General features: G+C 37.6%; 1 protein-coding gene and 1 pseudogene across 2 annotated transcripts in view; one reads left to right on the top strand and one right to left on the bottom strand.

The window, feature by feature from the left end:
• Positions 1-269: 269 nt before the first annotated feature.
• LOC140922231 (olfactomedin-like protein 2B) overlaps positions 270-26,549 on the bottom strand; it is a 35,787-nt gene continuing 9,507 nt past the window's right edge. Inside the window, exons 1-7 of one of the 2 annotated variants that reach the window (XM_073372234.1) lie at positions 5,496-5,576; positions 5,352-5,427; positions 3,679-3,792; positions 2,856-2,928; positions 2,168-2,435; positions 1,325-1,569; positions 270-1,057 (exon numbers count right to left, since the gene is read on the bottom strand). In XM_073372234.1, coding sequence (XP_073228335.1) covers positions 804-1,057; positions 1,325-1,569; positions 2,168-2,435; positions 2,856-2,928; positions 3,679-3,792; positions 5,352-5,399 — 1,002 coding nt within the window. In that variant the 5' untranslated portion in view covers positions 5,400-5,427; positions 5,496-5,576 and the 3' untranslated portion in view covers positions 270-803. Of the gene's footprint in view, positions 1,058-1,324; positions 1,570-2,167; positions 2,436-2,855; positions 2,929-3,678; positions 3,793-5,351; positions 5,428-5,495; positions 5,577-26,549 lie in introns of those variants that run through there. The other variant, XM_073372242.1, reaches the window with a different exon arrangement.
• Positions 17,525-18,714, top strand: LOC140922288 (uncharacterized; annotated as a pseudogene).

The raw sequence follows: 26,549 nt of genomic DNA, 5'->3' as shown, positions 1-26,549 counted from the left end.
CATGTAGGTGATCGCTATGTCGCAAGCAGGAACGTTTACACTTACAATCATATGTTTTATTTTTATATTTTTGGAAAAGTTATCTAATCTCTCCAAGCACAAATCTCTGAAATATTTTTGGACACCGAAAGCAGTATGCAAACTGAACATGAGAATATCATGAGGAAAATTTATAAAACAAGCACATAGACCCCTTGAGTTTCCCTGAAATTTCCACCCTTGACGTCATCAGGCATTGTCCTGCTACGAAACAAAACAGACCAACAAGAGATGTTTTTTAACCCATTTTATAATTTCAGCATTTTAGCACTGGTAACAAATTCTGGTAACAGCAGTTTATTGATGACAAAATTAGGCTAGTTCACCACAAGTGAGTTCGTCTGCATGGCACAACCTTTGTAAACCTTAAACTGTTCACTGACTAAATGACCCAAGAAAAAAAAAGACAAAAATTTTAGCGAAATTCGGCTCTTAAAAAAGTTCAGTACTGCTGAAAGTTTTACCTAAGCGCATGATTTGGCACTATGCATAAGTTTCATTAACTCGCGGCGTGTACTAAAACTTAGCTTTGGAATTTATTGTTTCTAAGTAGGATTTGCATATGTTACGGTGGCTTTCAGAGGGTACGTGAGTACGTTGAATATTGAAGTTGGTTTATTTGGCATTGCAATTGTTCGTCTCTTGAGTAATATCAGAACTTGCTTGCTGAGAACTACCCTAACTTGTCATCATCTACATAGAGCAAAGCGTTCGTGATCAGAATTTTTAAACCCAACACCTGCTGATCACATAATGATTAGAACTTAATGTTCCTCAAAAGTGATGGGATAAGTGACCAAACGCTTGTTATCCCAGGCGTACAGCACTCTTTCTCTGGGGTTGTAGTCCACCATGGAGTTATAGCCGAACTGATTGGTGAACTGGATGTTGGGGTTCCATTGTTTTCCAGTCTTGGTGTCGTAAGCAAAGTTGATGGTTGTGGACCTTGAGCTATAGTGGTCGATACAATAAACCACGCCACAGGCCATGAACGCATTTCCCATTGAACTCATCCTCTCTGAAATAAAAATTAAAAAAAAGAAAATGAAGAGTGAACATAATAAAACTGTATGCCCACTGGTAGCGTACATTCACTCGGATGATACTGACTTGCGAAATAGAATAACATTCCGCTTTAAAATGGATGGTATTGGCACCAACTGGCAGGTTACAGGAAAAGGTTTGGAAAATTTTCAATGCATCTAACAAAGCTACTGAGCTTCTTTTCCGTTACTGAATTTTTCATGATGCTTTTACTAAGAGCGCTGCTCTTAGGGGGTAGTACCTGTTCCTAAGCTCCACGAGAGGACTGTTTGACCTTTGTACACATCCATTTTATATGCGATCAATCGGTAGCTGTTCCCATTGTAGCCCCATAATACCCATAATCCTTGTTCGTCAACTGCTAGGTCAACTCCACTGTATCCACCCCACTGGTAATTATTCTTCCTCGGTGATCCCCCCAAACCTATCTGTTTTACTTCACGTTCCGTTTGCAGATTGTATACGACGATATTGTTCGTACCCGCTCTGCCATAATAACAACACAATAAAGTCAGCATTTGTTAGTATTAGCGAGGGTGCTTGGAAAGTACGTGGCAAGCTGTTGTCAACTATATAGCCGACTGAAGAAAATGTATTTCCCCTTAGCTTTGATGAAGACCTCTATGTATACTGATATTAAATCAGTGCAAAAGTGAACTCGTATACATGTGTAGTATTCTACTGACGTGGCTAGCAGCTATGCAAATCTATTGGAACAAATGAAATCGTTAAATTTCAAGAGAGTTCAACTCCCACTGGATTGGTTTGGGACATCAACATGGCCACGGTCTGATTGTTTTGGGATACCAATATGGCGGACGTGACGTCATGTGAAGAGTCTATATTATTACCGAAAACTGTGATAAAACGAGACCTAGGGAAAGAAAAACTGCTTCGGGCTTAAAGCGACAGTATTTGAACTTTTGCCGATTTTCGATCTCTTAGCGATTATTTCTATCAAAAAATAATAATATATGAAACCTTGGTTCTCCAGCTGGCCATATTCAACCGGCGCAAATTTACATCTTGACAAAATCTGGTTGGATTAATACAAATAAGAACAAGTTGATGAGTACTATGTTACCTGTTGTAGTAAAGGTTTGGTCCATACACCACCCCTCCTGTTCCGTCCCACGTATAAGGCAGTTTGTACTTCTTACGAGGGATGCCTGCTTTGAACGTGTCCATGTTTGCAAACTCTTCAAGCTCGTTTCTCCCGGAGTAATACTCCATAACGAATATGGTCTCGGCACCCATGATACCTAGCGGGTCTTTCATCCACGCTCCTTGAGTATAGTACCTAGTGTTGTGAGTCACAGGTTTACCAATAGACTTGATGTGAGTGCAGCTATCTGCAAGAAAGTAGAGAAAGTGAATCTGATTGTAAGATATTCTCTTATATGCCCAATTAAAACGTCCGTCAAATTCTGTAAGTGTTCCATTGGAGGTGAAGTGGCCAAGTTACGAGCGTCAAACTCCGGACCATGCACTAGCTCTCTTTTTGTCTCGTTTGTCTCAATGCCAGTTCCTTGGCAACGTTTTGAAATCGCCTAGTGGTCTAAACTGAACTTCTTATTTTTTTTTATTGGGGTGCCTGTAAACAAGTTCGAAAAGTCAAGGAAGCTTTCATTCGAAAAAAGACAATGATATCTTATCTCATTGACTTTGTTTTGCGTGTTTAATAATGAACAAGCGATAGCGTGCTATAGAAGTGATGTCTAAAACGTGTTTGTGCGCCCGCGAAAAAAGGAAATGGTGTGGAAGTAACAAACCTCTCTGAAGAATATAAACACTCTCCTTGGCTTTGTCCAGGTCATGCTGCTCATTAATGATCATCTTCAGCAACTGAAAATGTGAAAAGGAAGGATGGAAGACAACTACTTTGTTTCATTTAGAATTAACAATAGCAGCCAAAAGCCCACAATATCAAAAACCTCATGCTTAGTAAAAAGCAGATTTTAAAAAGTGAAACTGCCTACGTGGCTTTGATGGCTGTAACATAAAAAATCGACGTGAAATCTTATTACCGCGCTTCCTGATGAGCCCTATAAAAAAGTCAGAGTAAACTCCGGCAAGTGATAAATTGGACTGGAAAGTAGAGAGAAGGAAGATGCAGATGAGATGGCGACAAAAAAACAGTTAATTAAACAAAGTTGAATTGAGACAGTCAGCACATTAGTGTGTAGTGCAATGCAAATTTTACTATTTCATCAGAGACAGAGATATGATTATCCATTTTTTTATGGTAAACCGAGACTGATGTGTTCGTTGCCGCCAATCATTTGCAAAATCAAATTGCTAAAGTGTTGACTAGTGTTAGTTTTAGTGTTTCAAGAGCTTACGAGATGGCATGTATCCGAGTTAAGTTACAAGAACCAGAATTCGAGTTATTGGGATAAATTTCAGTGAATTTTTTATCAAAAGGGAGAGGAAATTTTGTTCTAGCTAGCAAGGAATTGGAGTTATCCGAGTTCGAGTTCACCGAGTAAAAATGCTCAAAAGTGGGGTGAAATCCAAGGGAAATAGGACTTGATTCGAGTTAGCGGGGAGGTCGACTTATCCGAGTTCCATTTATCGAGGTTCTAGTGTACTTACATGTTTTTTTGCCAGCTCAAGAGCAAGGTCTTTTATCGATAACTTCTTTGAATGACTGTGATGGTAAGATCGTTTGCTCCGTGGTTTTACCGAGGAATTTCCAAGGCCGTTGTCCTGCAGATTCATTAAAGGTATTATAAGAAGAGAGTTGAAGAAAGTAAAGGCGAAATGTAAAAAGCTATAGCGATATATAAGAGTACAGGAACAATACAGGAGTGTAGAGGGTATATGTAAAAGGCACGGGGATATATGGGATTGCAAAGACGATACAAGGGAGTAGATGGGATATGTAGAAGGGTACGGGGATATATGGGAGTACAAAGACGATACAAGGGAGTAGAGGGTATGTGTAGAAGGGCACGGGGATATATGGGATTGCAAAGACGATACAAGGGAGTAGATGGGATATGTAAAAGGGCACGGGGATATATGGGATTGCAAAGACGATACAAGGGAGTAGAGGGTATATGTAAAAGGGCACGGGGATATATGGGATTGCAAAGACGATACAAGGGAGTAGAGGGTATATGTAAAAGGGCACGGGGATATATGGGATTGCAAAGACGATACAAGGGAGTAGAGGGTATATGTAAAAGGGCACGGGGATATATGGGATTGCAAAGACGATACAAGGGAGTAGATGGGATATGTAGAAGGGTAAGGGGATATATGGGAGTACAAAGACGATACAAGGGAGTAGAGGGTATATGTAAAAGGGCACGGGGATATATGGGATTGCAAAGACGATACAAGGGAGTAGATGGGATATGTAGAAGGGTACGGGGATATATGGGAGTACAAAGACGATACAAGGGAGTAGAGGGTATGTGTAGAAGGGTACGGGGATATATGGGATTGCAAAGACGATTGAGGGAGTAGAGGGTAGATATAGAAGGGCACGGGGATATTTGGGAGTGCGAAGACGATACAGGTACGGGGATAAATGGGATTACAAAGACGATACAAGGGAGTAGATAACTTTTATGAGAGTACAAGGCGATTATAGATGAGAAGTTTGTATGAAGAGGGTATGGGAATACACGGGAGTAATGGGCACGGTTCCTCGAAGGATGATTAAGTTCAACAAAAGGCGAACACAAATTTTATGCGTACGCCTCTTGCCCACGAAAAGCACAAAATACATTGTTGAGCCTTTACTTTGAGATCCATGATAATCGAATTTAATATTATATGGGAAGTTCAAAACAATTGCGTAGTAAAATTTTGATCCCTTTGGAGCGCATCGTCCTCTCGGGAACCGGGCGCCAGTAGGAAGAACAATAGAACAAGGATATATAGATAAGATAACGGGGAACATGGACTACATGGAGGATACAGGGAAGTATCGGAGGTGAAACATAGAGAAACCTGTTGCTAAGGAGGGACAGGAGGGTACGGGCGATATGGGGTATAAAAGGGGGACAACAGGACAATTGCATGATTCGCATCATTTGTTAACTTAACGGTTAGCAGAGTTCTTCACTTTTTAATTGTTGTTTTCTTTTAAAATTGGCTATTAATACTTCCAACACTCAATGGGCTTGACAAATTTAAATAGAGAGGCAAAAAACGAAATGGACTCTTGAAGTTGTTGTCAAATGATGTAATCGTGAAAATGGCCTATTAGGAAACTGACAAGGGGATTTTAACATCACAACTCACGGTAAACTTACCAGTAAAAGGCCAAGCAAGAGGAAAAACAGTGGACACGATCGAAACATCTTCGGAGAAAATATAATCAGTCTGAAACTGCAAAGGAAAAATAATTAGTTTCGAAGGACAATGTGAAGTCTAAGACTTAAGGCTTATTTTCTTACCAATTTCTTCCAAAGCTTCTCTTCCCTATCAGGGTGTATCAGCAGTGTTTCTTGATCCCTCTCTTGAGGCGCACTTGCCAAGTGAATGATTTTCTTGGCTGAGTTAACCTTTTTATTGCCTTCAGTTGTTTATTTTGGCCACCACCATTCATTGTTTAAAAATGCGAACTTTTTCTTGTTCTAGTTTAGACTGATTAACACTTCCGCTTTGTATACTTGTAAAATTAACGTTTGCTCGTCTCATTAAGGTCAATGTTAACTTCATTTCAAAAACAGCAAATAAAACATGTTAGGTAGACGTTCCGAATGAGGAGTATTCTGCTTTTGCATATTCATGTTGTGTTCAAAAATAAAACAGCTACAAATATAATAAATGTTGCATACGCGCTTCTAGTCACTGAATTAAAAATAATAATTATTTTTGTTTTATAAAAAATTGAAGGTATTAAAGTAAGTTATAAAGGGCCAGAAATTTAACTGTCAAGTGTTATCGAGATATGATACTCAAGTACAAGCGTCCAGACTGAAAAAGTCACAGAATTGAGCCTTCTTCAAGATCGTTTTAAACACTGCTGATCAGGTTTATATAATGGCCGAATCTTTACTAGAGACGGATAAATCATCTCTAGTAGAAATTCGGCCTGCCCAATGTCGCATTCGCAAGATCATCTCGATCTCTTACCCGGTACAGCGGTAAACTGAGATCTTTGCTTACCGAAACTTAGTCCACCAAAGCTGCTTTTCACGGAATTCTTTTCTGACAGGGCCTGAAAGGCTCAGTGGTACGGGGAGAATTTATCGCCCTATTTGTCGCGCGACATGAGCTTTGTTTTGGTCTCAACTGCAAATTCCCACATTTTTCAAGGAGATAGCAGCGCGATTTGCCTTAGGCATGTCGCAGTGAAACGATTTTGATCGAAAAATGCAGTAATGTGCGTACAGTTTATCCCTATCCTGCTTTCATACCCGTGGTAAATATTGTCGTTTGCAAACTTCGGGCATGGTAACCTGAGATCAGCCCCAATTTTAGTGGCTAAAATCCATATATTCTCTCTTACGCGTTCGCGTTTCGTCTTTCTCGCCAGAAATTTATTTGTCAAGCGAAACGAAAATAGAGCTTGATCTCAAGTTAGGGGCATGGCGACATCACAACCTCAAATTAAAAAATAGGCCTTCTGTAAAAAGGCTGAGTCAAATTTGTTTGGTATTATTACCTTTTTCAATTAACTTAAAGTTCGGATTCTAAGCGCCATGATTAGTCTGATTAGTGCACATTTGCGCCTTTCGAACTTATTTCTATGTTTCAAAAAATGATATTTTTTAAAGAAAAAAGATATTGCTTTTGAAATTGCGAGTGAATTGCCATGTTAAATCAACGTTAGTTTTACATAAGGTAAAAAAAAAAACGCTGCTCGACAAAATTGCCCATGTAAGCCGCACGATAAGGTAACCGACGCACATGACTTAGTAAAATTATAATTTTCTTTTGTGCACTGAGGTCAGTTAGAAAAATGGAAATACAGAGGAATGCTGGGGCGTTTTGGAACTTCATAAGGAAATCAGATTAAATTGGTCCAAAATATTGGGAGTTTCTACAAACTGGGACTTTAAGTGCCTGACTTGAGAATAGATTCGTCAGTTTATCGGGAAAGTTATTCGAATTATCGTGAAGTCCGAGAACCTTATATTTTGAGTGACCAAATAAATAAAACTAGATCGAGAAAGTTTTTGCTAAGAAAAATTTTTTTTTCGGAAATTTGCCCAACATATGAAACAAAAAGGCTAACGGCACAGGCAACATACATACCTGATACACAAAGCACTCCAATGTTTTGAGCAGCTTGCGAGCTAACATCTTCGGGCACAATACATAAAAATACATTAAATACATTAAAAGAAAAAACTGTGTCTACTCATAAAAAAAACTAATATTCACAAAAACTGCAAGAAACTTGAAGAACAACCGATTCTGATAGTTAGTCTAGATTGGCAAGATATCTATTAGCCTATAATCTGTTATAAAACACTGCAAGACGGGACAATCTCTTTCGAACACTGATTAACCGTCAATAAAAATTTGTTTGTTAAGTTGTTCCATATAAACCGAAAATAATTGACTCAAAAGCTTTTGGGAAACTTATTAAGCTTCACACACTGCAATAAATCCGTTGATTTTGTTCGTTAATGTAAATACTAAAATGTTGTCAATAGCCTCTCGCAGCATCGAAGATCGGTTAGCCTTCTAGGAAAAACCTGCACCGTCATATACTTTACATGCCGTTTCCAAATATGCTGTTTCATGACATGGTCTAAAGAGAAAAACATGTCTTACAATCCGAAAAAATGTAAAGCCGGAACTTATCTTTAGAAGTACTGAAGGCAACATTAATTCTCAATATAACCCTGTATTTGACATTCCTCAATGGAGTAGTCTTGTTCTGCTGGGGTTACGATCCAGAGTTATTGCAAGTTTCGGGCTCATGTTAATCTTAAATTAATTAACGCAAACAAATGTCTTCATGTTCTAAGGACCCTTAGAAAAGAGCAATATTCACCAGCTGAAATAGATCATTTGTTTACTTTCTTGGTTTTGCCTAATTTTGGCTATGGCTTACCCGTATACGGAACGTCTCAACCTGATCTCAATATATAGAACTGTTTAGATGTCATTAGAGCCGTTTTATTTCTCACCCCGTTTTGATTAAGGATTTATTAAAGAAGCAAGACTGTAAAATTTTTAAGAAAGTAACCTCTAATAAATACTATCATCCGCTAGCTCCATATATTCTTCAAAGAACGTCGGTTCTTATAATCTCCCTAAAAAACAATGTGCCAGTCCTAAAATGAACTGTGCGTTTCATGTCTGCCTTTGTAAATAGATTAATTATTTGAACACAACTTCAGTACAGAAATTTAGGATTCTATGATTAGTTTATTTATTTTATTGTGTATTACGGTATTGATGACAGATGTAACATACGATATGTATTTTTCTCTTGTGCGATTCAAAGACCTTCGTTTATAATAACTATACAGCATGATCCGGCACATAGTTATGAGGCTCAGTCTTTTCTTAAGTTTCTAACAAACGAACAACGCATTTTTAAGACTCAGAATCAACGAGCGATTGGAGACGAATAGAGAACTCGTTGAATGCATAATGCAAAAAATTTGAACAGTAAATTAATAGTGTGGTAGCGACCTAGCACCACAAATGACCATATGAAAATCTTGATAAGAAAATCTCCTTTGCTTTCAATATCAGGGAGGGTCGAAAGGCGTTAGCGAAACGCACTTATTCGAGCAAACGCGGATGACCACGGTGAAGTGGAGAGGGCTACTATACTACCGGGTTCTATGGGCTTAACTATTAGCCACCAACATTAAATTTATTTAATGATTATTTTCGCTCAGAGGGTTGAGTTTGCTACTTTAATGTTGTCTAAAAAAGTAACACTTCAATTGAAAATATCATTAAAAGAAACAGACTAAAATGTCAAGCTATATGCCAGTTTCTGTAGTTTTTTTTTCTTATTTGCGTTTTCGAATATTAATCTGATAGACAAGTTGTTTTGAACACTTATATCGAGAACTGAATAATTCTGTTTCTGAAATTTTCTGTCTTTTGAAACTTATACCAGTAGCCAGGGACAAAAGATACTAATTTTGGATACTTTGTACTGCGTAAATCAGATAGAAAACTTCTTTGTCTGTCAGCCACATGCAAATCTGAAATATGACGTGCTAAATTTTCCACAATCGACTTTTATTTTTTTTCTCAAAACGTTCCCATTACGTCTTTCTTTTAGGGTCTATTTAGCTGCTAAAAATCGCTGAACATATTTCTTACAATGGAGAAATCTAAGAATTACATTAAATAGAATATAATTCCACACAACAATGGTTTGAAATCATCAACTTGAAATCTTTTTGCATGCATTTCAGTCTCAAGAAGAGCCAGAAGGCATTTGAGCGTAACGCATTCATATGCGCGAGTAATTCCGTGCGAGACTTGAGATCAAAGCGGTAAAGTCAGTGGAGAGATGGACGCTTCAAGTTCTGATCAGCTTTAACATTATACCAATTATTTATATTTTCTAACCGGATTTTTCAACTAAAATGTTGTTTTTAACAGTAACACTGTGATGTGAATAAGAAAGAAATTATCATTCAGTTTCTATAGACTCACAAATCAATTAATTACTAGACACTCCCTGGAGGATTTTACTGAATTCAATAAAGGAAACAGACTAAAATATCACAAGCCAGTAAAGGCATGAAATTTAGGCCCTGAAGAGAGCTATTTTTTTTCGTATTTTTGAATATTTATCAAAAATTGTTTTGGAAACCTATACCGGCAAAATTACTTCTTGATTTTAACAATTTGTCACTCTTTTGATTCTAAAAGCGGAAGCCAGATGCGAAAGAAAATAAAGTTTTGAGACTTTGCAATGTATTTCTCAAACTCATTAATAATTCATTAAGAAAATACAAAGGAAATTAATGTTTAATGAGTGTTTGGAAATCGGATGAAACACTGCTTAGTATTTGCATCCTTAATTTCTCCTTCAAAAATGATTTTGTTTGAGAAGAAATATCAAACATTCGACACAGTGTTTCATCACCAGATGAAACACCTCGAAGTTCGTCAAAAATACTCCGCTGCGCGTCGTATTTTCAACTCTCTTCTCGGTGTTTCATCTGGTGATGAAACACTGCATCTCATGTTTGATATATTACGTGTAAATCAGTTAGAAAATTATAATACTTATTTGTCTGTTCGTTTAAGTCTAGCATAAAAAAGACTTTATGCAAATCCCGCTTTAACTCAGACGAGTTAAGTTTCCCACCGACTCCTTCAAAATTATATTTTATTTTTTGATTTTTTGTGGCCAATTTTCGTTGTCTGAGTGTTCTTAACTTTTCTGAAAACGAATCTTTTAAATTTTAAGTTTACCAAACTACTTCATCTTTACCTCACACTACACTGTTGCTGAAATTTGTTTTTTTCGTTTTTGAGAAAAATTAGCACGTCGCTATATTTAAAAGCAGCAGCTTAAGTTATAGGACTTACCTTAGACTGTTCTCTATTCTTCATCTTTTTCTGCCTTTTATCCTCTGTTCGTTAAATCTTGGACATAAAATAAGATATTTAAAATAATTACTCAGTATGACTGTCTACGATTTTTGATCAGTGTATCGAAATATCTCATCACGTCACCTTTCGCGAAAGTCGGGTTCTTATATCCCGACACGACAGAGTGCTTCTCAAACGGCGCCGAGGTTTTCTCTCGGAACCAATTAATTCCTTTAGTTTAAAATTGGTCTATCAGTTTAGGTAGAAAGTTCCTTACCAAAGCGAAACAAACAAAGAGCCCCGGCGATCAGAAAATCCCTTTTGTAAGCTTCTATACATACTATTCCAGATACTGCCCCATTTTTCCATCTTTCCACCTTCGAATTCATTTTCGAGGATTAGCAAACATAATCAAGAAGATTTGATCACAGTAATCAAAACATAACCAAACGCCGTAAAGAATTTTCTTTCAAAAGGCCTCGCTACAACCGAAAATGTAATTATCCCGGAACTTTACAATAGGGAGAGACTACCTTCACTGCTCCACTGAGCCAAGAGCCACATGGCTCTTGACTGAGCATGATAAGCATAATTTACTCGACTTCCGTTTCAACAGCGACCGGGCCGGCTACGGAAACGATAGAGCGGCAATTCCGGGAAATAAATCTGCCAGGTACCGATTTACTTACCACCTGTTTTTTGAAAAATTTAATAGGGAAAGTTAAATAAATCTTGCTGAGTGATGAACTGTAGTGAAATGAACAATCGTGAAGTGAGCTCCTTGCGTGAAAGTCATAATATTTTGGTTTGCATTTCTTGTGAACAAAATTGCTTCAGTATGTAATCATGATATTTTGGTTTGCATTTCTTGAACAAAATTGTTTCAGTATGTAATTTTTATTGAATAGCCCAGAACGCTTTACCTGTACCGTTTAGCAATCAAAAGCGAAGGTAAACAAACAGGACAATCCTAGTTACTGTGTAAACCAACTTTTCACCCACAAGTGCGACGGTTGATTCAGACGTAGGAACTTAATTAGTCGGTCTCAATTCATTTTTACGATGTACAATTATAGCCTGCAATTCTTATCAGTGCAAATAAATTATTAGCGATTTATGCATTAGGTTCGGTAATGAAAACTTCGTCTTTGGAACTGGGCCTAATTTGCTGTCGGTACTAAATGGAGAAGAAAAAAGTGAAAATCGTTTGGAAAAATTAACTAATAAACGTTCGTAGCTGAAGAAGTTAACTGAAAAATTTTCATATTATTGTTTTCAACTTTTAGACTAGTACAGTAGAACCTCGATAACTCGAACAGTGACTCGGATAACTTGAATTCCCCGAACAGTCGAACTATAACTAATTTGCTTTCCCTTATTGATCAAGATAAGGTTGGTTTCCCTGAACTGGTTGAACGTGTATTCAACTCCGAGGTGACAAGATAACCGATTGAAGAATTAAACTGGAACTGGAACTGGAACTGAAACTGTTACTAAATTTTACATACAGCCGTTATATGTAGCTTTCAAGGCAAAAATCGCTCAAATCAATGGTCTGCCTTTTTTATCTCTGTTCTAACAATTAATTTAGTATCTAAAAAAAGAGCGCTGCTGAAATTTTGGATAAATTTATCCCGATATATTAACATTTCCGTTCCTGAATTTTTGTAGAGAGAATTTTTTTCTCAGGACAGGTCCCTTGAAGGAAAGTGAACGTCCCATCCTGTACCATCCTTTGATTTACAGTTTTTTAATGTCCGTTGAAATGTCCACAATATTTATTAAACGCCCTAGTTTAACAGTATGTACAACGTGATCCGGCTGCTTCTTATGAATTTTTCTCAATCTAGCTACCGACCGCCGGAACCACTTCTATTTTTTGTTGTGTTCAAAAATGAAACAGATACAATGTTGTAAACGCTTCTAGTCATCGAATATAAAAATTATACTTATTTTTTAAAAAAAAATTGAAGGTATTAAAGTAAGTGATAAAGGGACAAAAATTTAACTGTCAAGTGTTATCGAGACTGGAGTACAAGCATCCAGACTGATAAAGTCACAGAATTGAGTCTTCTTCAAGATCCTTTTGAACACTGCTGGTCAGGTTTAAATATGATGGCCGAATTTCTACCAGAGACGGGTAAATCATGTCTTGTAGAAATCAAAGTCGCATTCCCAAGATCATCTCTTTCCCGGTAAACTGAGATCTTTGCATACCGAAACTTCCATGCCACCAAAGCTTGCTTGTTTACGGACTCTTTTCTGACAGGGGTTAAAAGGCTGATACGGGGAGAATTTATCGCCCTAGTTGTCGCGCGACATGAGCTTCCCTTTGGCCTCAACTGCAAATTCGCTCATATTTCAAGGAGATAACAGCGCGATTTGTCTTAGGCATGTCGCAGCGAAACGATTTTGATCGAAACATGCAGTGATGTACGCACAATTTATCCCTATCCTGCGTTGGAGAAACTGTCATACCCGTGGTAAATGTTATTGTTTGCAAACTTGGGGCATGGTAACCTGAGATCAGGCCCAATTTTAGCGGTTAAAATCCATAGTTCGCAATTCGCCTTTCTCGCCAGAAATTTATTTGTCAAGCGAAACGAAAATAGAGCTTGATCTCAAGTTAGGGGCATGGCGACATCACAACCTCAAATTAAAAAATAAGCCTCCTGTTAAAAGACTGAGTCAAATTTGTTGGGTGTTAATACTTATTTCAATCAAAGAGTTATAAACAAAGTTCGGATTCTAAGCACCTGATGATTAGTCTGATTAGTGCACATTTGCGCCTTTCGAAATTTCTATGTTTCGAAAAATGATATTTTTTAAAGAAAAAAGATATTGCTTTTGAAATTGCGAATAAATTGCCATATTAAATCGCCGTTAGTTTTACATAAGGTAAAATGAAAACGCTGCTCGACAAAATTGCTCTTGTAAGGTAACCGACACGCATGACCGGCCTAGTAAAATTATAATTTTCTTTTGTGCACTGAGCTCAGTTAGAAAAATGGAAATACAGAGGAATTCTGCGGCGTTTTGGAACTTCATAAGGAAATCAGATGAAATTGGTCCGAAATATTGGAAGGTTCTACAAACTGGGACTTTTAAGTGCCTGACGAGAATACATAAGTAGTCAGTTTATCGGAAATTTATCGGAAAGTTAATCGAATTATCGGGAAGTTCGAGAAGCTTATATTTTGAGTTATCAAATAAATAAAACTAGATCGAGAAAGTTTTTTCTAAGAAAATTTTTTTTTCAGAAATTTGCTCAACATATGAAACAAATCTAACGGCACAGGCAACATTCATACCTGATACATAAAGCACTCCAATGTTGTCGGAGCAGCTTGCGAGCTAACATCCTCGAGCACAATACATAAAAATGCATTAAATACATTACAAGGAAAAACTGTGTCTACTCATAAAAGAAACTAATATTCACAAAAATTGCAAGTAACTTGAAGAACAACCGATTCTGATAGTTAGTCTAGATTGACACGATATCTATTAGCCCATATTAATCTGTTATAAAACACTGCAATAAGGGATAATCTCTTTCCAACACTGATTAACCGTCAATAAAAATGTGTTTGTTAAGTTGTTCCATATAAAACGAAAATAACTGACTCAAAAGCTTTTGGAAAACTTATTATTAAGCTTCATACGCTGCAATAAATCCGTTGATTTTGTTCCTCAGTGTAAATACTAAAATGTTGTCAATATAGCCTCTCGCCGCATCGAAGATCTGTTAGTCTTCTAGTTTAAAAACCTACACCGTCATATACTTTCATGCCGTTTCCAAATATTTAATAATAAAATAATAAAAAAATAATGAAATATTTATATAGCGCTTATACTTTTCAGTGCTAAGCGCTTGACAGAATTGTAATTCTTTATACGCCCTGAGTTTAGCAGTTTCTATATATGATCCGGGTGCTAACCTTGAGGAACAATTCATGACATGGTCTAAAAAGAAAAACATGTCTTACAAACCGAAAAAATGTAAAGCCGGAACTTATCTTCAGAAGTACTGAAGGTAACATTAATTCTCAATATACAACCCTGTATTTGACATTTCCTCAATGGAGTTGAGTCTTGTTCTACTGAGGGTTACGATCCAGAGTTATTGCAAGTTTCGGGCGCATGTTAATCTTAAATTAATTAAAGCAAATAAATGCCTTGATGTTCTAAGGACCCTTAGAAAAGAGCAGTATTCACAAGCTGAAATAGATCACTTGTTTACTTTCTTGGTTTTGCGCCTAATTTTAGCTATGGTTTATACCCGTATAGGGAGCGTCTGAACCTGATCTCAATATTATATAGAACTGTTTTGACGTCATTAAAGCCGTTTTTTCTTACCCCGTTTTGATTAAGGATTTATTGAAGAAGCAAGACTGTAAAATTTTTAAGAAAGTAACCTCTAATAAATACTATCACCCGCTAGCTCCATATATTCCTTCAAAGACCGTCGGTTCTTATAATCTCCCTAAAAAACAATGTGCCAGTCCTAAAATGAACTGTGCGTTTCATGTCTGCCTTTGTAAACAGATTAATTTTGAACACAACCTCAGTACAGGATAGTTAGGATTCTATGATTAGTTTATTTATTTTATTGTGTATTACGGTATTAATGACAGTTGTAACTTGGGATATGTATTTTTCTCTTGTGCGATTCAAAGACCTTATAGTCTATAATAACTATACAGCGTGATCCGGCGCATAGTTATGAGGCTCAGTCTTGTCTTAATTATAAGTTTCTAACAAACGAACAACACATTTTTAAGAGAGTGTCTCTGTAAGAGCGGTCCGGTCGATTTTCCTTGAGACACAGATTTAGCTCATTTCTTGTGTGTTGTAAGACATTCATGTACCTATACTAAAACCACAATCCGTTTGATCAGATCTCTTTATTTTTCAGAGTTTTACGGAAATTAAATTTCACTCGACCGAAGGCCTGTCGTGACACTTTTCAAGACGTTAATTTGAGGCAACTTTGCCGGACAATTTACAACAAACTACGGGACTCAGCACAAAACAAATACCACAGCCATGTATATTAACTCTATCTTATCCATCGAGGCGACTTTCGTGAACATCACGTTTCAATCAAGCAAACAGGAAGACTTGAACGACACCTTATCGGTTCGCTTAAGTCACACACGCGAAAACCGATCAAATTCAAGGTACATTTTTGAAAAAGTGAGGCGTTCTTAACTGATCCAACTAATATAGCTAGGAAGTAGGTGCCATAGAAAAGGTAACTACAGAAAAAAACTTTGCGGCCCGACCTTTACTAAAACTTTATAACTCCGTGAACTTACCTAATTTTCGGCAATCTCCAAGTTTTGCCGCCATTTTGAGGTACTTGTCAACATGAAGCGTAGCAGATATAAATCGAGCAGGTAGATCTAAAACAGTCAGAAATACATACGAAAGCATTTAAATGAACTTCACTTTCAATTCAAGGGGCAAAATTTGAAATTGTTCGTTAAACCTACCATTCCTACATCCCCATGCGACCATTTCTTCCAACAATTCAAACACTACAACTAGTGACCACTAGTGTTCGAATTTCCCTTGTCGATTCCACCGTAAGAAATAACCTGTGCCACCCAAGCTTCGACTCGAATGTGAAGTACGAATCAAACAACATAACTGCGTCATCTTCGAGGCCATATCACGCTGGTATTTTGATTTTCTGATCGACAAGAACGGTGATCAGGAGGTGATCGCCATGTTTACCTCATAAAGGTGACCGCTGACCAGCCGCTGAATGAAAACAGCACGGCGCAGGGTGGTACGTGTGGGTGGCGGACTTATCGTGATAAGATATTCGAATACAAGCTAAAAAAGCTTTAGGACTCTCAGTCTAAACAGTGAAGGCATGCTTCGTGGTACAGACAACTTTTAGTTTATTCTCATAACTTTTTCCTTTAAATTAGAACTGGTATTAATTAATAGAGTTATTTAAATATTTTTAACCGAGGTACCCATATGACTTTTTTGCTTGTCCTCAGTGGTATAAAATAAGGTGTCTTTTCTTGCAGAACTTTTTATTTATGCGTTATTGCACGGAATGAACACTATACTTAGAAGGTTTGTTCTAAATCGTTTTGCTGTTCCCAAGAATGTGTGCAAAATCATAGCTTTATACAAAGCTGACTCTAAAATATGATTTTCCGTAACAGTAACCAATATCATTTAGGTAAGGTTTTAATAAAACTAGTAATGTACAATTTTTAGCGTTTTCCACTTATAAGACTGACATACAATTGTCAAGTGAACTATGTTAGTTTCAACTCATTCCTTGATTTGATGTGACCTTTTATCACTAAACCCCATTCTTTTCATTTGCAATTTTCCTGTACTTTTTTTTTCTTTTGACAACGACAAAGAGTTTTATAAGTAAACCGATTTTTTTGGTGTACCACGCTTATTACATTTTATGTTCAAATACATGCAAAAGGCCGGCTAAATAAGCTCCTCCCCCTGCTCCTAATTTTTGGGGTTGCCTTCGCCCCATGCCTCTGACGACTCCCTGTCGGCTAAAAGGAAATTTGAAAGACTGCTATGCAGGACACATTTTCTTTGTCTTCATTTTCATTTTCCCTCTACAATTTTTTATAAGTATGTAAAGATATAAAAAACACAAAGGTTTTTACAAGTAAACTGTTTTTTTTTTTGTCCCACTCTTAATATATACATATACTTTGTTCTCGCAAAATGGTGGCTAAGAACGGCTGATCGAATATATACCTACTTGGAAATAAAATGATGCTGTTTGGTTTCCCGTTAAAACATTACGTAAGAGTGACGCGTGTCCGTTCAAATTGTAACAAAACCACCTCACAAAGTCAAAGCAAAAGAGAAAAAAGTGTAATTTTCATAGCCAACTTACAATCTCTCCATTTTAGACAGCTACAAGGGCCACTGGGTCACTGCTTGATGATGTAATTATCCTTCCACTGAGCACTGGAATTCATGGGTCATTTCCTTTATTTTTGACATTAGAACAGCTTTGAAATCTCTAGATTTAAGCTGGGTTGAAAAATCCTCATCCCTTACCCTTTCAGAAGATGGCAGTACCAATCTTATCGAGAGACAGGGTAGCGAACCTTTCCAGTCGAATTTAAGTGAAGGGTGGGCACTTCATAAGCCAAAAGGTGGCGCTGTTCGCTTCTAAGAGAAAGTAAGGCAGTATCTCACCTCCAAGTTTGAAATTGGTGAGCAATCTGAAAGGAAAGAGGATCTGCGACAAGTCTCGCAAGATATGAGGAAAGCGAAGGGGGAAAACAGGCAGGGCCTGTTTTCCCCGGAAGAGTGGCTGACCAAAGCCCAAATACAAGGATTTTTCTTCCGTTTGTCCTCCTCGAGATGGAGACGGGTAGGTTCGTCTCCGAGCACCGCGGTTGACGATAAATCTGACGAGGAATTAATTGACGAGGAAGAAGTGAATCACATGACCACCGTCGAATCAGTTGTAACAGAAATTGGCTTAACGCATCCGATTGTCTATGACATTTATGACTTGTGTGACTACGTCAAGGAGGGAAAATTGAACTATTTTACTGTTTCCATGCTTAAGGAAATCTGTACTTTCTTCGAGCTCCCATTTAAATGGGAGTCGTGCAGAGGCATGGGGCGAAGGCAACCCCAAAAATTAGGAGCAGGAGGAGGAGCTTATTTAGCCGGCCTTTTGCATGTATTTGTATATACAATGTGATAAGCGTGGTACACCAAAAAATCAGTTTACTTATAAAACTCTTTGTCGCTGTCGCATGAAAAAAAAAGTACAGGAAAATTGCAAATGAAAAGAATGGGGTTTAGTGATAAAAGGTCACATCGAATCAAGAAATGAGCTGAAACTAACATAGTTCTCTTGGCAATTGTATGTCAGGCTTATAAGTGGAAAACGCTAAAAATTGTACATTACTAGTTTTATTAACATCTTACGTAAATGACATTAGTTACTGTTACGGAAAATCATATTTTAGAGTCAGCTTTGTATAAAGCAATGATTTTGCATACATTCTTTGGAACAGCAAAAATGACTTAGAACAAACCTTCTAAGTATAGTGTTCATTCCGTGCAATAACGCATAAATAAAAGGTTCTGGAAGAAATGACACCTTATTTTATACCACTGAGGACAAACAAAAAGGCCATATGGGTACCTCGGTTAAAAATATTTAAATAACTCTATTAATTAATACCAGTTCTAATTTAAAGGAAAAAGTCATGAGAATAAACTAAAAGTTGTCTGTACCACGAAGCATGCCTTCACTATTTAGACTGAGAGTCCTAAAGCTTTTTTAGCTTGTATTCGAATATCTTATCACGATAAGTCCGCCACCCACACCACCCCGCGGCGTACTGTTTTCACTCAGCGGCTGGTCAGCGGTCGCCTTTATGAGGTAAACATGGCGATCACCTCCTGATCACCGTTCTTGTCGATCAGGAAATCAAAATACCAGCGTGATATGGCCTCGAAGATGACGCAGTTATGTTGTTTGATTCGTACTTCACATTCGAGTCGAAGCTTGGGTGGCACAGGTTATTTCTTACGGTGGAATCGACAAGGGAAATTCGAACACTAGTGGTCACTAGTTGTAGTATTTGAATTGTTGGAAGAAATGGTCGCATGGGGATGTAGGAATGGTAGGTTTAACGAACAATTTCAAATTTTGCCCCTTGAATTGAAAGTGAAGTTCATTTAAATGCTTTCGTATGTATTTCTGACTGTTTTAGATCTACCTGCTCGATTTATATCTGCTACGCTTCATGTTGACAAGTACCTCAAAATGGCGGCAAAACTTGGAGATTGCCGAAAATTAGGTAAGTTCACGGAGTTATAAAGTTTTAGTAAAAGTCGGGCCGCAAAGTTTTTTTCTGTAGTTACCTTTTCTATGGCACCTACTTCCTAGCTATATTAGTTGGATCAGTTAAGAACGCCTCACTTTTTCAAAAATGTACCTTGAATTTGATCGGTTTTCGCGTGTGTGACTTAAGCGAACCGATAAGGTGTCGTTCAAGTCTTCCTGTTTGCTTGATTGAAACGTGATGTTCACGAAAATCGCCTCGATGGATAAGATAGAGTTAATATACATGGCTGTGGTATTTGTTTTGTGCTGAGTCCCGTAGTTTGTTGTAAATTGTCCGGCAAAGTTGCCTCAAATTAACGTCTTGAAAAGTGTCACGACAGGCCTTCGGTCGAGTGAAATTTAATTTCCGTAAAACTCTGAAAAATAAAGAGATCCGATCAAACGGATTGTGGTTTTAGTATAGGTACATGAATGTCTTACAACACACAAGAAATGAGCTAAATCTGTGTCTCAAGCAAAATCGACCGGACCGCTCTTACAGAGACACTCTCTTAAGTCTCAAAATCAACGATCGATTGGAGACGAATCGAAAACTCGTTGAATGCATAATGCAAAAAAATTGAACAGTAAATTAATAGTGTGGTAGCGACCTACCACCACAAATGACCATATGAAAATCTTGATAAGAAAATCTCCTTTGCTTTCATTATCAGAGAGGGTCGAAAGGCGTTAGGGAAACGCACTTATTCGAGCAAACGCGGATGACCACGGTGAAGTGGAGAGGGTTGCGATCGGGTTCTTTGGGCTTAACTATTAGCCACCAACATTAAATTTATTTAATGATTATTTTCGCTCAGAGGGTTGAGTTTGCTACTTAAATGTTTTCTAAAAAAGTTACACTTCAAGTGAAAATATCATTAAAAGAAACAGACTAAAATGTCAAGCTATATGCCAGTTTCTGTGTTTGTTTTTTTTTTAATTTTCCTTTTTTTGAAAATTAATCTGATAGACAAGTTGTTTTGAACACTTATATCGATCAAACTGAATAATTCAGTTTCTGAGATTTTCTGTCTTTTAAAACTTATACCAGCCAGGGACAAAAGCTAATAATTTTGGATACTTTGTACTGCGTAAATCAGTTAGAAAACTTCTTTGTCTGTCAACCACATGCAAATCTGAAATATGACGTGCTAATTTTTCCACAATCGACTTTTATTTTTTTTCTCAAAACGTTCCCATTACGTCTTTCTTTTAGGGTCTATTTAGCAGCTAAAAATCGCTGAACATATTTCTTTCAATGGAGAAATCTAAGAATTACATTAAATAGAATATAATTCCACACAACAATGGTTTGAAATCATCAACTTGAAATCTTTTTGCATGCATTTGAGTCTCAGGAAGAGCCAGAAGGCATTTGAGCGTAACGCATTCATTCGCGCGAGTAATCCCGTGCGAGACTTGAGATCAACGCGGTAAAGTCAGTGGAGAGATGGACGCTTCAAGTTCTGATCAGCTTTAAATTATACCAATTATTTATATTTTCCAACCGGATTTTTCAACTAAAATGTTGTTTTTAACAGTAACACTGTAAAGTGAATGAGAATGATCATTCAGTTTCTATAGACTCACAAATCAATTATAATAATTACTAGACACTCCCTGGAGGATTTTGCTGATTTCAATAAAGGAAACAGACTAAAATATCACAAGCCAGTAAAGGCATGAAATTTAGGCCCTGAAGAGAGCTATTTTTTTTGAATTTTTGAATATTTATCAAAAATTGTTTTGGAAACCTATATCGGCAAATTTACTTCTTCATTTTGACAATTTGTCAGTCTTTTGATTCTAAAAGCGGAAGCCGGACGGGAAAGATAATAAATTTTTGAAACTTTGCAATGTATGTGTAAATCAGTTACAAAGTTCTAATCATACTTATTTGTCTGTTCGTTTAAGTCTAGCGTAAAAAAGACTTTATGCAAATCCAGCTTTAACTCAGACGAGTTAAGTTTTCCACCGACTCCGGCAACACTTTCATTATTATTATTAATTATTATATTTTATTTTTTGACTTTTTGTGGCCAATTTTCGTTGTCTGAGTGTTCTTAATTTTTTTGTATACGAATCTTTCAAATTTTAAGTTTACCAAACTAATTCATCTTTACTTGACACTACACTGTTGCTGAAATTTGTTTTTTTCGTTTTTAAGAATAAGTAGCACGTCGCTTTAAAAAGCTAAAGTTAGGACTTACCTTAGACTGTTCTCTAGTCTTCATCTTTTTCTGCCTTTTGTCCTCTGTTCGTTAAATCTTGGACATAAAATAAGATATTTAAAGCGATTACTCAGTATAACTGTCTGCGATTTTTGATCAGTGTACATGTATCGAAATATCTCATCACTCCGGCTTTCGCGAAAGTCGGGTTCTTATATCCCGACACGACAGAGTGCTTGTCAAACGGCGCCGAGGTTTTCTCTCGGAACTAATTAAATCCTTTAGTTTAAAATTGGTCTATCAGTTTAGGTAGGAAGTGCCTTACCAAAGCAAAACAAACAAAGAGCCCGAACAGAAAAACCCTATTGTTAGTTTTCATAAATACTATTCCAGATACTGCCCCATTTTTCCATCTTTCCACCTTCGAATCATTGTCGAGGATTAGCAAACATAATCAAGAAGATTTGATCACAGTAATCAAAACATAACCAAACGCCGTAAAGAATTTTCTTTCAAAAGGCCTCGCTACAACCGAAAATGTAATTATCCCGGCACTTTACAATAGGGAGAGACTTGCTCCACTGAGCCAAGAGCCACATGGCTCTTGACTGAGTATAATAAGCATAATTTCCTCGACTTCCGTTTCAACAGCGACCGGGCCGGCTACGGAAATAAAGTTAAAGCGGCAATTCCGGGAAATAAATCTGCCAGGTACCGATTTACTTACTACCTCTTTTTTGAAAGATTTAATAGGGAAAGTTAAATAAATCTTGCTGAGTGATGAACTGTAGTGAAATGAACAATCATGAAGAGCTATGAAGTGAGCTCCTTGCGTGATAGTCATAATATTTAGCTTTGCATTTCTTGAACAAAATTGCTTCTACTAGTATGTTATTTTTATTGAATAAGCCAGAACGTTTTACCTGTACCGTCCAGCAATCAAAAGCGAAAGCAAACAAACAGGACATTAATCCTAGTTACTGTGTAAACCAACTTTTCACCCACAAGTGCGACGGTTGATTCAGACGTAGGAACTTAATTAGTCGGTCTCAATTCATTTTCACGATTTACAAATTGTTCTGCAATTCTTACCAGTGAAAATAAATTATTAGCGATTTATGCATTAGGTTCGGTACGTGTTCGGTTCCACGTTGGAACTGGGCCTAATTTGCTGCCGGTACTAGATGGGGAAGAAAAAAGTGAAAATCGTTTGGAAAAATTAACTAATAAACGTTCGCAGCTGAAGAAGTGAACTGAAAAATTTTCATATTATTGTTTTCAACTGTTAAACTAGTACCTCAATAACTAGAACTCGGATTACTCGAATTCCCCGGCGCTAACTCGAACTAAAAATTTGCTTTCCTTTGATCAATATTTCACTTAACTGTTTAAGCCGATAACCCGGCCAAATTCCCCCTCTCTAACTCGAACTGTTTTTCGTTCCCCTTCACGTTTTTATTGAACAAGCTGCAGAGAGGTGTACGCAAGATAAGGTTGGTTTCCCTGTATTGGCGAAACGTGTATTCAGCTTCGTACGTGGTGACAATTAGATTACCGATTGGATAATTAAACTGGAACTGGAACTGAAACTGTTACTAAATTCTTCATACAGCCGTTATATATAGCTTTCAAGGCAAAAATCGCTCAAATCAATGGTCTGCCATTTTTATCTCTGTTCTAGCAAAAGTGATTAATTTAGTTTCTGAAAAAAGGGCAGTGCTGAAATTTTGGATTAATTTATGCCGGTATATTAACATTTCAGTTCCTGAATTTTTGTAAGGGAGAATTTTATTTGTCATGACAGGTCCCTTGAACACGGGAAAGTGAACGTCCCATCCTGTACCGTCCTTTTTTAAATCTCATTGAAATGTCCACAGTCAAATATTTCTTAAAGTCCCTAGTTTAACTCTATGTACAACGTGATCCGGCACCTTCTTATGAAACTTTTCTGAATCTACCGACCGCCGGACCCACCTCTACGAGTGAACGGGTGGTATAAAAACTTTAAGAACTTTAAGTCATTTTTGTCCTTGGTTTAACTGTCTCATTGCTGCCGTCGATCGGTGGCGTAGCTGCTAATAATCGCGGAACATTTTTTATGCTATGGAGAAATCTGTGCACTACATTAGTAATGTAAAAAAAGTACGATTTCACACCGCATGAATGAAATAGTTTTGAATGCAAATAGTCTCAGAAAGAGCCAAAAGGCATCGAAACGCACTCATTCGCGCGAAACTTGAGATCGCAACGCGGTGAAGTCGGTGCGAGCCGAGATGGACGTAACCTGCGTAGCTGGCGGGATTAGTCAGATTAGTGGGCGAGTGCTGTGTTTAGGCGGCCGAGCAGCTTAAAGACTGAGAGGAAGTCAAATTGGGATTTTTGCGGCTCGCGAAGGTCCCTCGTGGCTACGCCGCTCGCTTCGCGTGGTGGCTCCGCCGCCGAATGAAAAAATTCAGTCAGCTACGCAGACTGGACGCGTTTAATACGTTCAGATCAAATTGGGCATGAACTTAAACTTAACAATTAGACCGATTATTTACGCTTTCAAAGAAGATTCACAACTGAAATGTTTTCTTTTGCAGACACACTCGTCTGGTAAGTGAAAAATTTCAGTTAGTTGAATGAATTTGACTAAGAAAAGGTCGATCACGAGGGTCATACCAGTTTCGTAAACTAGAGGAAATATAGGCCATTGAAAAGACCCGGTTATTTTCTAATTTCCGAATAATAATAAAAAGTTTTTTTAAACACGCTTATCGTAAAAGGGATTGATTTTGACATTTTGTGTCCCAGCCAGGGGGGAGATATTATTTTTATTTGAAACTAATTTATATTGAATGTATGTGTTCATTAGTTAAAATAAACCTCTTTGTCTCTCCATGTCAGCTCAGCATGAAAATATGAGTTTATGCAAATCATCGATCTTCATTTTACACGTTAGTTTTCCACCAATGTTCAAAGCGTCCCTAATATATTTATTTTTTACCATTTTTGGCCAATTTTTTGTTCTGAGTGTGCTTAATAATTTTTCACTATTTGAAAATTTTAATTTTACCGTTTGCAACTAAACAAGTTTATCGGATAATAATAAAACCAGACCGTTGCCGAAATTTGTTTTTACTTTTTTGAGTAAAATGAGCACTTTGCTGAAATCAGTAGAATTTAGGCACTAAAGCCACGGCATGGCAGAGGGCGTCTTTTAAGTCGCCTTCCTCGGTTTTCAGTAATTTCCAATTGCTTATCATGACCGCTGCGATGATCATATCTTCATTTAAAATGTGTAGTACCGCAGTTCACATCATCTTCATTGCTTCATTCCATTCACGGGTTAAGATGAACTCAACAAATTGTCCTGCTCCCAATGCAATGTATGGGTCTTTATAGCTCAATTGGTTAGAGCACTGCAGCGCTAACGCAGAGGCCAAGGTTTCGAATCCCGTTGAAGTGCCGAAATTTTTTTCGGGTTAATTTGCCACAGCTTAAATTGCACTTACCGTTGCGAAGATCATATCTTCATTTTTTCAAAAGGAAGTATTAGCGGTACATATGTGGCCCCTAAAGTCGATCTCGGCGATTCACTTTACCGTGCATTTACAGTAAAATTACGATATAGATAAAAGAATCTGTAGGCCAGTGTATTGTAGGCGTTTTCTTTGGGGTGCGCATGAGATGACGTTCTGCCCGCGTAACGCAATGTTGAATTATAAAAAATAGAGGATTTGGCCCCCACTCACTCCACCTTGTGTTTTCGCCCTAAGCGATCTATTCCAATGGATGCTGCTCTCCCCAATCTTTCTCAGCCACAAAATCAAAGATGGCAGCCACGGCACCACCGACGAACATAGCCGGGCAACATAAACATAACAAGCAGCTGTCGCCCGCTCCCAAAAATACTGCTGCATTGCAGTCTACAGAAAGTTATAAATGAAGGCCCTATTCTTTTTGTTTCGCGCTGTGGCGTGGATGAATTGACCGGAGTACCAATAACTCAGAATACTAGTTTAAAAAATGTCAGTGATATTCTAAAAATGTGGCATCAAAGGCGCCGAAGTCCTCCAAAAAGCCGTCCGGAGCACCTCTTATTTATTACGGACAACCTGCTCTGTGCCTTCGGTGTAGGGTCAGGGTCAGGTGAACTGTACATGGATAGCTTTAATTCCGCCGATGTTTACAATGAGTTTCCATGTAGATTGTCACCAAAAACTACCTTTAGTTAACTGTATGGCAATATGGGATATGTGAATTTCAGTTAAGTTATTTTATGAGGTTGTAATTAAACAGAAGCCTGATCCATGAGACGCCTGCACATTTTAATAGGTTGTCTGAAACTTCACGAAGCCACACGCGACTTCCTCAAAGCAAACAATGCAGACAATGCAGGGCAGAAGTTTATTTGACAGAGTGAGTTTTTTATTTCTTAAAGTAGGAGTGATAGTCATGTAGCTTAGCTAAAAAGACTTAGCCTCCTTTAAATAGCCTCCTGTTCCTCAATCCACCGAGTGACCCACTTTTGGTGGAATGAGCGGGCGATGCATGGGAAAAGGAAAACTTTGTGGGCATGACCAAACTCACTTGTCCTTCAAGTTCTGCGGCGTATTTGTTCAAAATCTTTGAACACACTATTACAAGTAATGAAGAAATCTAATCTAAGTCCCAGGGAGGGGTGGAGTCGAAGTTAAAGTGTCGGAGATGACTGAGGTATTTTGGGAAGTTTTAAAAGTTTTCCATTCTTTTTTGGGGGGCAGTAAAATCTGGAGAGTGCTTTTTGGATGCCTTGATTTAAGCAGGGATTTGGGGGGGTAACAATGAATTAACCGCCACAAACATCCCATTTCCATTTTCTGTGTGTTATATCATTTAATCCTTTGTGGAAAAATTTCACTAAAGGATCAGAAATTCAGCATGGGATTTCTTTTTTTTTTTCCTGCGATTAATTTTTGGTCGAT

The sequence above is a fragment of the Porites lutea genome, chromosome 1 (assembly GCF_958299795.1).
Source record: "Porites lutea chromosome 1, jaPorLute2.1, whole genome shotgun sequence".
Taxonomy (NCBI): domain Eukaryota; kingdom Metazoa; phylum Cnidaria; class Anthozoa; order Scleractinia; family Poritidae; genus Porites; species Porites lutea.
Note: the sequence above shows the minus strand (reverse complement) of the source record. Positions and strands in the feature narration are given on the sequence as shown.